The 12,778-nt window shown below is 44.0% G+C and overlaps 2 protein-coding genes across 3 annotated transcripts in view; one reads left to right on the top strand and one right to left on the bottom strand.

Annotated features, from left to right (window-relative positions):
• Positions 1 to 739: 739 nt before the first annotated feature.
• On the top strand, positions 740 to 10,236 carry FICD (FIC domain containing). Its single transcript, XM_006922174.3, has 3 exons — positions 740 to 823; positions 2,407 to 2,765; positions 7,414 to 10,236. The coding sequence occupies exons 2-3, from the start codon at positions 2,465 to 2,467 to the stop codon at positions 8,487 to 8,489; spliced, it is 1,377 nt and encodes a 458-aa protein (XP_006922236.1). The 5' UTR covers positions 740 to 823; positions 2,407 to 2,464; the 3' UTR covers positions 8,490 to 10,236.
• A 1,288-nt stretch (positions 10,237 to 11,524) lies between these two features.
• Positions 11,525 to 12,778, bottom strand: part of SART3 (squamous cell carcinoma antigen recognized by T cells 3) — a 31,581-nt gene continuing 30,327 nt past the window's right edge. For both annotated transcript variants that reach the window (XM_006922172.3, XM_006922173.3), the window contains exon 19: positions 11,525 to 12,578. In XM_006922172.3, coding sequence (XP_006922234.1) covers positions 12,401 to 12,578 — 178 coding nt within the window. In that variant the 3' untranslated portion in view covers positions 11,525 to 12,400. The remainder of the gene's footprint in view (positions 12,579 to 12,778) is intronic.

The following is a 12,778-nucleotide window of genomic DNA, read 5'->3' as shown; positions in this document are numbered from 1 at the left end:
ACTCCTGTTGGCACTGAATTGACACCAAAGACCAGCGGTTGACATAATATTTTAATGCTTATCATTTATGGGCACGTTGTGGACGTCTTGTTCAATATTTGAGAATTAAGATGGAGACTTCAGCTCTCTGCATAGAGATAAAATCCTCTGTCTTTCTCTGGGAAGCCAAAAGAAGCAGCCAGGCCCTTCTCTGAAGGATCCAAATTTAAAAGTCAGGGAGGAAGAGAGAGAAGGTGAGAGAAAGGAGAAAGAATGCAGCCCTGGTAGCACAGGGTGGAGGATGAGAACCCCGCTGTGAAGTCAGACTAACAGGGTAAAGAGATGCAAACCATCAGCATCTTCATTTTACACCTAAGGAAACTGAGGCCAGGAAAGACGCGCCCTAATGAGACCTGTGAGAAGGGTAGCATCTCCAAGAGGCCAGAACTTCGAGTTTCCGAGTTCGCCTGCCTGCACCTTATGCGCCCCAAAACAGCATCCGCCGGGGGTTTTTTCGCACCTGCTACTCTAGCTAGTCGCCCAGGTCCCGCCCCTCATGTCCTTTATTGGCTGCTGCGGGCACGAGACAAACGCAAGAGCTAACCAATGGAAGTGGCCCACGGCGAGTCTTACCCCGGGAAGCCGACACCGACGCAAGAACCCGGAAATGCGGAGGGCGGACCAGTGCAGAAAGCCAATCCGTCGAGACGACTGTGGCGGACCGACCAATGGCGAGTCGCCGAAGGCGGGGCCAGAAGTCGGTGACGGAAGAGGTCCTGGCAGCCGGCGCCGCGGAGCCTGCGAATGCGGGGAAGACGGCCACAGGGTCTGGCAACAGTGTGCGGTGAGGAGGGGTCGAACCCGAGGGTCTCAGAAGGAGCGAGCTGGGGAGGGTGCGACAGGGCAGCGAGCCCAAGGGCGGGGTTCGGAAAAGGGCAGCTCCCCAGAGTAACCTTAATCCAGTCCCCTCGCCTCTGTGGGCCTCAGTTTCCCCCTTCCTGTTCTAATGAGGGGTGAGAGATTCGCGCCTTCCAGAACGCACTTCCTCCTGGGCACACACCCGCGTCACCCGCGAACTCCAACCTCGCCGGGGAGCCCGTCCTTCGGGAAGCGCGCCCAGACCTCCTGGACTAATCACCTGGATGCACACCGTCATCCGTACCCCCAAAGCACGCCAAGCATTCGCCCTTTAGAGCACGTACCAAGCTATTTCTGTATCATCGTGTCAGGCTCCCCCATTAGACTCAGAGCCCTGAGCGATCAGAAACCTAATCAACCATTTCTGGGTCTTGGTGGCCTAGCACCAGGAGCAGCCCGGAGCAGGTGCACAGGCACTGCTTACAAAATAGATGTGAAGTCCCAGGCACTCTGAACTCAGACGCATGGGGTATTCCTGATACCTGTTTGTGGGCCTTCTGGGAATTGACTTATCTGTCTCTGCATTGTTTCTCTTGGAGCTGGAGTAGCTTGCCTTCTCGGGGTAGTGAGGGTTGGGTGAGATAATGTATAGCTAGTACTCAGCTCAGTACTCAGCACAACATAGTTGCCCAATAAATGCTACTGATAGCATAATGGGGCTCACATACCTGGCCCCTCCACTCCCAATGCCAGCCCCAAGCACATGTACACTGTCACAGAGGGCAAGTGGTCAGCCGCTCTGGCCCACACCCTGAGATTTTGAGATGCTTGGACTGTCTGGACTCTAGACAGCATCCTGCTGGACAGGCCAGGAAAGGAAGGCCAGAGAAGGGATCATCAGCATTGTGGTTAATATCAGGGTGAGGGCAAGAAGAGATGGCCACCTATATGGCAACAAATTAGGACACCAAACAGTTGTGCTTATGCTTATCAAAGAATGGGCCTTAAAACTGCCTTAGCCAATCTGGGTGGGTGTGTGGGTGTGTGTGTCTGTGTGTGTGTTCAGTATTTGTGCCCCCAGACACCCAGTGTCTGGTGTCAGAGGGCACAGAATTTGTGGTGAAGCGGGAGACTTTAGAGCCATGGGATCCTGAATTCAAGTCTTTAGGCTGTCACTTGCTCACTGGGTGACTTCAGGCAAGGGACTTCACCTCTCTGTGCCTGTTTCCTCATCTGGAGGGTGGGGTGATGATAGCATCAGTTACTGTTGAAGACTGCAGCAGATAGTATGCGTAGGTCTTTAGTGCATAGCATAGGACCTGGCACACAGTTAAGTGCTTAATAAGTGTTGGGCACCGGCAGCATTGCTTTTCAGTCACACCACTCTGGAGGTGGCACCAAATCCTTCCAGGCTGGCCCCTCCTCATTTATATCCACTCTTTGCTTGCCCCTACCTCCTGGTCATAGTTAAGAGGCGTGGGGGTTTCCAAGCCCTACCTGGAATCAGAAACGTATCCTAAACATATTACTTCCCCTACTTCATCTCCTACAACTCTTGGTTCCTTGCAGATCCAGCACTCTCTCAGACAACTGTGGATATGTGCAAGGGGCCCACCCCTGAGTCCAGATGACACTCATGTTGATGGCTTCAGTGATGGCAGTGACTGAACCAAAATGGGTCTCAGTCTGGGGCCGCTTCCTGTGGGTGATGCTGCTGAGCATGGTGCTGGGGTCCCTGCTGGCCCTGCTGCTGCCTCTGGGGGCCATGGAGGAGCAGTGTTTGGCCTTGCTCAAAGGCTTCTATCTGCTCAGGAGCAAGTTGGACAGGGCACAGCATGCTACCACCAAGTGCACCAGCCCATCCACAGAACTCAGTGTCACCTCCAAGCATGCAGCACTGCTGGTGGTCAAGACCAAGGCCTCTCCAGGTAAGACAGAATGACTGTCTGTCCTCAGTGCTTTTATTTTTGGATTATGCTACATTTTATTTATCTATTCATAATTTGTGTTTACACTTTTTAATTGATTGGGGTATCATTAGTTAATAACAAATTTTAGGTGTACAACTTTATGACATCTGTATACTCTTGTGTGCTCACAACCTAAAGTCTAGTTTCCTTCCGTCACCACATATTTGACCCCTTTTACTCTCTTCATCCTCCCCCCAACTACCTTCCTCTCTGGTAATCACCATTCTGTTGTATCTGTGTGCTTCTTTTTGTTTTATGTGTTCATTTGTTGCTTTTTGCTTTATATCCCACATAAGATTCTTGCCCTTTAACGTCTGACTTATTTCTCTTAGCATGCTCTCAAGATCCATCCATGGTCTCAAATGGCAATATTTCATCTTTTAATGGCTGAGTAGTATTCCACTGTATATAAGTACCACATCATCTTTATCCAGTCATCCGTCAAAGGACACTTAGGTTGTTTAAATGTATTGGCTATTATAAATAATACTTAACATAGTTAACATAGGGATACATATATCTTTACAAATAAATGTTTTCAAATTTTTCTGGTAGATACACAGAAGAGGAGTTGCTGGGTCCAGTAGCACCTTTATTTTTAATTTTTTGAGGGACCTCCATACTGTTTTCCCTAGTGGCTGCACCAATATATATCCCCATCGACAATGCACAAGGGTCCCTTTCTCCACATACCAGTCTCTCCAATGCTTGTTATATCTTGTCTTGCTGATAACAGCCATTCTAACAGGTGTGAGGTGATATCTCATGGAGGTTTTGATTTGCATTTCCCTTGTAACGAGTGATGTTGAGCATCTTTTCTTATATCTGTTGGCTGTATGTCGTCCTTGGAAAAGTGTCAGTTCAGGTCTTCTGCACATTTTTTAATCAGATTTGTTGTTGTTGTTGTTGTTGAGTTGTATGAGTTCTTTATATAGTTTGGATATCAGCCCCTTATCAGAGGTGTCATTTTCAAATATCTTCTCCCATTCAGTTGGTTGCCTTTTTGTTTTTTTGATGGTCCCTCTTGCTGTGCAGAAGCTTTTTAGTTTGATGTAATCTCATTTATTTTTGCTTTTACTTCCCTTGCCTTTGGGGTCAAGTTCACAAAAACTTCTCTGAGACCAAGATTTGTAAGTTTAGTGCCTATGTTTCCTTCTATGTATTTTATTGTTTCAGGTCTTATGTTCAAGTCTTTAATCATTTTGAGTTAATTTTTGTCAGCAGTCTAGTTTCATTCTTTTGCATGTGGCTTTCCAGTTTTCCCAATGCCATTTATTGAAGAGCCTTTCCTTTCTCTATTGTTGTTTTTGGCTCCTTAGTTGAAAATTAGTTGCCCATATATGTGTGGGTTTATTTCTGGGCCCTCATTTCTATTCCAATGGTCTGTGTGTCTGTTTCTCTGCTAATACTATACTGTTTTGATTACTGTAGCTCTATAATATAGTCTGAAGTCAGGTGATGCCTCTGGCTTTTTTTTTTCTCGGGATTGCTCTGGCTATTCGGGGTCTTTTGTGGTTCCATATAAATTGAAGGATTTGGGAGGGCGGGGGTGGGAAAGAAGAAAAGAATAAATGTCCTCCCTTGGCTTCTTTTTCCTCCTGCTCCCCACATTCCACAGCACCAACTCTCGACTTCTCCCTCCCCCAACATGCAAAGTAAAGAAAATATAAATATAAAAAAAAAAAATACCATTAGGAGTTTGATAGGGATTGCATTAAATCTGTATATCGCTTTAGGAAATATGGGCATTTTAAAACTATGTTGATTCTTCCAGTCCATGAACTCAGAATATCTTTACATTTCTTTGTGTCCTCTTTAATTTCTTTCAACAATGTCTTGTAATTTTCAGTGTAGAGATCCTTCACCTCCTTTGTTAAGTTTACTCCTAGGTATTTTATCTTTTGTTGCAATTGTAAATGATATTGTTTTCTTCGCTTCCCATTGTTTCATTCTTAGTATACAGGAATACAGCAGATTTGTTTCCTACAACTTTACTGAATTTTGTTATTTCTAAGTTTGTTGGTGGAGTCTTTAGGGTTTTCTGTATATAGAACCATATCATCTGCAAATAGTAAGTTTGATTTCATTCTCAGTTTGGATGCCCTTTCTTTTCCTCGTGTAATTGCTCTGGCAAAGACTTCCAGTACTATGTTGAAGAACAGTGACGAGAGGGTATCCTGGCCTTGTTTCTGATCTTAAAAGATATCTACTCTGCAACATTGAGTGTATTAGCTGAGAGTGTCATATATGGCCTTTTATTAAGTTGAAGTGCTTCCCTTCTACACCTATTTTATTGAGTGTCTTAATCATAAATGGATTTTGTAACTAGTCAAATGCTTGTTCCACATTTGTTAATATGATTTTTATCTTTGTTAATGTGGTTTATCACATTGATTTGCAGTGTTGAACCATCCTCGCATCCCTGGAATGAACCCCACTCGATCTTGATGTATGATCCTCTTAATACATTGTATTCGATTTGCTAGTTTAGGATTTTTGCATCTAATGTTCATCAGAGAGTCTGGCCTGTGATTTTGTGTTGTCCTTGCCTGGTTTTGGTATCAGGGTAATGTTGGCCTTGTCAAATAAGTTACCAAGTATTCCCTACTTTTCTATTTTTTGGAGGAGGTTTAGGATTGATATTAAATCTTCTTTGAATGTTTAGTAGAATTCACCAGTGAAGCCATCTGGCCCTGGACTTTTGTTTTTTTGGAAGGTTTTTGATTACTATCTCAATTTCCTTACTAGAAATGGGTCTTATTAGGTTTTCCAGTTCTTTATAATTCAGCTTAGAAAGTTGTATATTTCTAAGAATCTGTCCATTTCTTCTAGGTTATTGAGTCTGGTAGCATATAGCCTTTCTTAGTATTATTGTACAATCCTTTGTATTTCTGAGGTGTCCATTTTAACTTCTTGTCTTTCCTTTCTGATTGTGCGTCGTCTTTTTTCCTCAGTAAATATGGCTAGATTGGTCAATTTTGATTTTTTCAAAGAACAAGCTCTTTCATATTTTCTATTGTCTTTTTGTTCTGTTTCATTTATTTCCACTCTGATTTTTATTTCCTTCCTTTGATCCAACTTCAGGCTTTGTTTTTTCTAGTTCTTTAAGGTGTGATTTTAGATTGCGAATTTTGTTTCTTGTAATGCTGTAATACAGCCTGTAATGCTGTAAACTTCCCTCTTAGCTCTGCTTTTGCTGCATCCCAAAATTTTTGATATGTTGTTTTCATTTCTCTCCCCCCTCCCCACCACCACCACTACCACCTATGCTCTGCCGGGGTATTTGGGGTAGGGGAAGCAAGTCCATGATCTCACGGCTCCACTTCCCACTACCTCCACCGCCACCAGCAGAAGCTGTTGGCATGACTGTGCTGTATAAGACTTCCTAGCCACATTTATCTGGCCTTGCCTCCATGGGAAGCTAGGAAGAGAGAGACCTTTTACCAGAGAGAAACTGTTCTGCCCCTTTTACAATCCAGGCTGTACTGTGAAGGCTGCAGCCCAGCTTCTCCATTGTTGCCAGTGGATGCCGAGCCTCATCTTTGTCCTTACCCCATCCCGCCCCCCTACTCCTTCCAGGACATCCATCTTCAGGTGTTCCAATGCATGGATCTTTCAGGTGTGTTTGTGTTAAGCAGGGGATCCTTTGTTAAGTTACAGTTGTCCGACTTGTAAATTTAAGGGGAAGAGCAATGAAGTCTACACTCCACCACGATTCTGACGTCACTGTCCTCCACACTTGTTAAATCAATGAATTAGAGTGTCCTGTGTGCAGGGCACAGGGTCTCAAAGAAGTCTGCCCTGAGATCCCAACCTAAGCAAGCTGACAGGTGACAGAGAGACACTAGTGTGGTGATAAGGGAGGAAAGGGGCTGCAGGCACACAACAGGAAGGCTCCCTGGAGGAGGGGATGCCTGAGTGAAAAGAGTGACCCAAGGGAACAGGAACAAGGGGAGAGTGCTCCAGGCCAAGACTAGAGGGTAGGAGAGCCTGGGACACTTGAACTAAAACCAGTCCATTATGTGTTGCTGACACTGACTCAGTGGGGGGCTGGCAAAAGGAAGACTGGTTGTTGAGTAGGGTCCAGCTGAGAAGCAATAGGTTAAAAGAATTAAAGAAAGGCCTAGAGATGGGAATGCCTCAGAGGCTAATACCAGTGGGGAGCTATTCACAGCCTGGCCTACAGGAACAGGGGCAAGGGCAGGGGCAGAGCAGGCACCATGAGGATGGATCCCCAGAACAGCCAAGAGCCAGAGAAGATACAGGAAGGGCCGTGAGATGAGAGCTGTGGGTACAGAGGAATACATCCACTCACTATGGCCATCAGAAGGCAGGGCATCAAGTGATGCCTCCTAGGGTACAGAGAATGGCTCTGAGGACAAGTGGACAATTAACAGCCGACCGCCCCATGGGGCTGTGGGGAACAAACACACCCATAAATGTAGTGGTCCTAGGCACACTGAAGAGCACAAACAGCATGGCTGGAACGAGCCCCCGAGGCCATGGCTTCCCCTGGGGCCTAGCACAGTTGACATACTACAGCTCACTTGGACATCCTTTGCCACTGCCTGCCCTTCTTGACAGTGCTTCTTTGGCTCTTTTCTAGCTGCTAACTTGGAAGCTAAAGCAGCTTTGAACCAAGCCCTGGAAATGAAACGCCAGGGCAAGCGGGAGAAAGCCCACAAGCTCTTCTTGCACGCCCTCAAGATGGACCCAGACTTTGTGGATGCGCTCAACGAGTTTGGCATCTTCTCGGAAGAAGACAAGGACATCATCCAGGCAGATTACTTGTACACCAGAGCGTTGACCATTTCGCCCTACCATGAGAAAGCCCTGGTCAACCGAGACCGGACGCTGCCACTGGTAGAGGAGATCGACCAGAGGTACTTCAGCATCATCGACAGCAAAGTGAAGAAGGTCATGTCCATCCCCAAGGGCAACTCGGCATTGCGAAGAGTCATGGAGGAAACATACTACCATCACATCTACCACACAGTTGCGATCGAGGGCAACACCCTCACCCTCTCAGAAATCAGGCACATCCTGGAGACCCGCTATGCTGTGCCAGGGAAAAGCCTAGAGGAGCAGAACGAGGTCATTGGCATGCACGCAGCAATGAAGTACATCAACACCACACTGGTTTCCCGCATCGGGTCTGTCACCATCAGCGACGTGTTGGAGATCCACCGGCGAGTGCTGGGATATGTAGATCCGGTGGAAGCTGGAAGGTTTCGGACAACACAGGTCCTTGTGGGCCACCACATCCCTCCCCATCCTCAAGATGTGGAAAAGCAGATGCAGGAGTTCATACAGTGGCTCAATTCCGAGGACGCCATGAATCTGCACCCTGTCGAGTTTGCAGCCTTGGCCCATTATAAACTCGTTTACATCCACCCTTTCATCGACGGCAATGGAAGGACCTCACGCCTGCTGATGAACCTCATCCTAATGCAGGCAGGCTACCCACCCATCACCATCCTTAAGGAGCAAAGATCTGAGTATTACCACGTACTAGAAGTCGCCAACGAAGGCGACGTGAGGCCATTCATCCGTTTCATTGCCAAGTGTACAGAGACCACTCTGGACACCCTGCTCTTCGCCACAACAGAATATCCAGTGGCGCTGCCAGAGGCCAAACCCAACCACTCTGGGTTCAAGGAGACACTACCTGTGAAACCTTAACCCTCTAAATCCTCCCTTGGTGACAAGGAACATCCAGGAGAAGAAAAAAAAATCAAAGAAACTGATCATTTCTAGAAACCTTGTCATCTCTCAAAGCAAAAGGAGATAGATAAGGGACTTAAATATTCTTTACCTCCAAATGTTTTTTAAAGAAAAAAACTAAATTATTAAGCCTTGTCTATAAGATAACTTATAATTCAGCCAAGTTATTTATTTTCTTTTGAGCTAGGAAATGTAAGATATCTGCTCTCTGTGCTGGTGGCCCCTGTTCATGTGGTGGTCCCAGCAGGCTTTGGGGGCACCAGTGCTTGTGTGACCAGAACAGTTTCTGGAGTAGAATTTGCACTAAGGTGGAGAAGAGGCCAACAGCTGTAGGACGAGCTCCAGAGCCCAAGGACTAACTCCTCCAAGTCTTTCTTTGAAACGGGCTCCGAGGTTCTGTGACTCTACCTGGGAAGTCAGCACTCCTGGGAAGAACCTGGTCCAATTTTGAGAAATGACTGAAAGCTTGCTTGCTTAGAGGATTTTGTTCCCCTACAAAGAGATTAGTGCTGTAACTAATTCTTAGTAGTAGAGCAAACTTCCGAGATACGAATGTTGAAACATTTCTAGTTTGATACCCTGCTTATTTCAAGGAAGAGTATTTGAGCCACACAGTTTGCAAACTAGGCTAGTTTTCCATATCGAGACTATTTTAAGAATAGGGGAGTGGCCAACCTAGTTTTCTTTCTCTATCACTGTTTCTCTCATTTCATTTGCAGCAACTCAGACCAGATGTTTTAGTCTAAAAGTTCTCTGGGGTTTCACCGAACAACTGAATCACTGCAAATCAAATACTGTCCAAGTGGGCAAGTCTGCCCTTACCCACCATCCTCTGAGTTTAACGTCTTCTGTAGGTCAATGTTAAGGAACAGATCTAAGAAAACAGATGCCACATCAACACCAAATAAGCATTTTTGACAATGAATTAAGAGTACCAGTTTCCACTGAACCACAGAAAATCTCTGACCAGAGCTAGGACATGTCCCTTTTGTTGTTCAGCTTTATCTACTTACTGACCTGACCCCCACACGTCCCACAGCCACTGTACTGTCCAGCATCCCCTCAGGGAAGCAGAACAGATTGCCTTGGAGTAGCCTTATTTTTCTAGCAACTTATAGAATGTTATATGTAATATGGCCAAGTTGTCATTCTGTGGAAGTAGAATCTTCTCTTCCAATCATATAAGGCACAGGTGCCAACATAACTGCTGCTACTTAAGAGTCAGAATGGTCAGAAATCTTTAGGTTTCTCTTCCAGGGACAAAGTCCATGATGTCTAACACTGTACTGCACTTTGTCAGTATCTGAATGATGGTGAATATATACAGGGTGTTCTCTGGTTTGAGAATTCAGATACTGATAGTAATGAGGTCACTATTCTTATGTAGCAAGTGTTTACAATTACCTAATTATATAATCTCAGAGTGGTTTTCCGAAAGATTAAGGAAAATAAGTGTAAATGTATATGAAATGGCCCCGTGATAGTTATTCAAACCTTTATAGAAAATATTTTCATATTTGTATCCTGCCATAAGGTATTTCTTAAACCTTAACTCTTCTATTGTCTTGGTTTTATAAGCACAACAAGGAGGCCTGACAGAGTGCTTGCTTTGTACTATAGAAATTGGCACTTTAGCTATATGTGAAGGATATTATTTTAACAAATAACTGACTCTAATAAAGTATTTTATTTAATAAATGCCTAAGACTTTGCTGTCTTATTCAAGAGATAATCCATTTGTCAGAAGGATGCAGAGGAGATTATTTTCAAAACCTTAGCCCTATTATTATTCTGGCAGTGAAACAGATCCAAGACAGTACTTTCAACAGGAACACCAGACAGAACTAGTTGGGTAAGCTGCCTACCTACGCTGAAAGGAACAGATCACTGACTTTTAACTAAGACTCAAGTAACTGAAATAGTTTTTCATGTTTCTACTTACCATGAGTTCATGATTTTCTGGGGAAAACACATAAACCCAGTCATTCCTGAAAATCCACTTACAGAATAGTCAACACCCCAAACCAAAACTGGATCCTGCTCAAGTCTGAAAAGGCTCAGCTCTGTTACAAGCCTATGTTAACATCTGAGACTATGAAGTAAAGTCAGAGAACTGGCCAACAACAAGAAAATAAAACAGTGAAATGTGAAGTAAGCAAAGAGTAAAAATGCCTGAATCTAGATTGATAAGGAAATATTCATGGCTCTTCAGTGTCGGTCCCCAACTGTCCCAAATCCTCATCCACAGAACAGGCTTCGGCAGGAGAGTGGCCATTCTAGAGAACATGGTTTTTTCTGACTGTTTATGAAGTGAGAAATAGCCACTGCTTGAATTTAATTCAGATTACTCCAAACAAAAAAATTTTTGTTTTTGTGCAAAAAAAGAGAAAGACAAGGTAGAGGGGGGACCTACAGATTAAAAGATTTAAGAAGTTATCAACTAATCATAACTTACAGGGGGAACTGACATTTATGAAACGAGAAAACGAATTACTGCTAATGTTTTCAAGAATAATGCTAAAACTATGGCCTTTAAGTCCTTATCCCTTAGAGCCACTTACTACAATATTACTGAAGAGTGCTATGATATCTGGGGTATCCCTCAAAATAGTATGGAAAGTAGAGATGAAGGAAATGGGCTATGACGTGAGAAACGCTGACATTCAATGGTAGGCACATAAGGGGTTTATCTCATTATTCTCTTTTTAAAATTTTCCCTTAAAAAATGTTTAAAAAAGTAGTGAAGCCTGACACAAAAACTTACAAAACATAAATGAGTTGATTTCCATCACATTTGAAAGGATCCCATTTTTCTGCAGAGCATCTATATAAAGGAAGTTCTCCCTACTGAATTGACAGTGTCGCTTTCAAAGCAAGAAATATTTGATAAATGAGGGGTAAAAAGCTTAAAAGCTAGAGGGTCAAACTGATAAACTGAAGTTTTAAAACTGAAGACACATCACAGCTGAAAAGATTTAAAGGCAACAATAGGATTTGACTTAGAAAAGTTCTATTTACACATCTATTAGGTAAAGCAAGGTATACCCATTTCAAAATACAGCCATATGTAAATGTACAGCTGAGTACCATTCCACAAGAAGTTTTTAAGAGAATCTCAGTTTAATAGACAAAGCTAAATGGGGAAAATTTAAGTTTGCAATTGACGTGGTATTTAAACAAAACCAAAGGACTGAAACTCAATATTTAGACAACACAGTCAACTACTCACTAGGCAAAGAAAATGGTCCACAGCAGATGGCACACATTCCTATATAAAACAAATGTCACAAATATTCTGCTTTTATGAAACATAAGGGGTTGACATGTCATTTACAAATACATAATATAAAAACGCACAGCCCCCTTGAACAAAAATCCATCAAATTTTTTTGTGACTTCCCTTATCCCCACCCCTTTACTAAAATAGGCCATTCCGGTGAATTACTAGCATCTGCCATTTTTGTCTTTTAAAAATTAAGAGTGATGAGCATATGTGCTATGCAGAGTGTAAGAGAACTGTCTTATAAAAAGGGGCAGAGTTGGCCGAAAACATTTGGACAAGTGGGTCTCAAAAGAATGTGCTCAAGTTTCACTTCCATTTCTCACTCTTAAAAGACAAAAAAAAAAATCTGAGAAACTACACCCTGTGCCCAACCTGTGGAGTGACTGTTTTCCTCCTGTTGCCCTCAATATGAGGGAGCACTTAAAGCCTCTTTCTTGGACACCATTTTCCTTTCTGTCTAACCCAGAGAAAACTACGTGGGTGCAGGCGCTGCCCCAGGCCCTTCCATACCCAGAGTACGGCTGGATGACTGGTAGGCTTCCTGGCCAGCATGAAGTAAGGGATTTCTCTTCTCTTAGAGTCCCGTTCACTTTCTCAGAAGCAACTTGGCAAAATCAGCATTGGACATCTTGGGAGCCTCAGTGGCAGCTGAGGTGGTGACCGCTGGCTTTGGGGCAGGGCCATTCTCCGCCTGAGCTGCCGTAGTGCTTGGGCGTTGCAGGGCGCGAGGCAGCAGAGAAAGCTGGGTCCTTCCTTTGCCCCGCCTGGAAGAGCAAATGCTGAATGTACCCTTTCAAAGCACCAATTTATAACCCTTTTATTTGTGAAAATAAACCAGGATAGTCTTAAATCGCTCAAAGTTAAAAGGTGAAAAGTAAAAAAAAATAAGAATGATAAGACAATGCCTAAGTTTCCTTGACTTTGACTAGTAGGTAAAAAATCACTTTAACTTGGCCTTTTCCCC

Source organism: Pteropus alecto, unplaced genomic scaffold, assembly GCF_000325575.1.
Source record: "Pteropus alecto unplaced genomic scaffold, ASM32557v1 scaffold259, whole genome shotgun sequence".
Taxonomy (NCBI): domain Eukaryota; kingdom Metazoa; phylum Chordata; class Mammalia; order Chiroptera; family Pteropodidae; genus Pteropus; species Pteropus alecto.
Note: the sequence above shows the minus strand (reverse complement) of the source record. Positions and strands in the feature narration are given on the sequence as shown.

Bases quoted from the DNA above. Each gene is read 5' to 3' on its own strand.
- FICD (XM_006922174.3), top strand. From the start codon at position 2,465: ATGACACTCATGTTGATGGCTTCAGTGATGGCAGTGACTGAACCAAAA. The intron at 2,766-7,413 runs GTAAGACAGAAT...GCTCTTTTCTAG, and splicing joins CAAGACCAAGGCCTCTCCAG to CTGCTAACTTGGAAGCTAAA.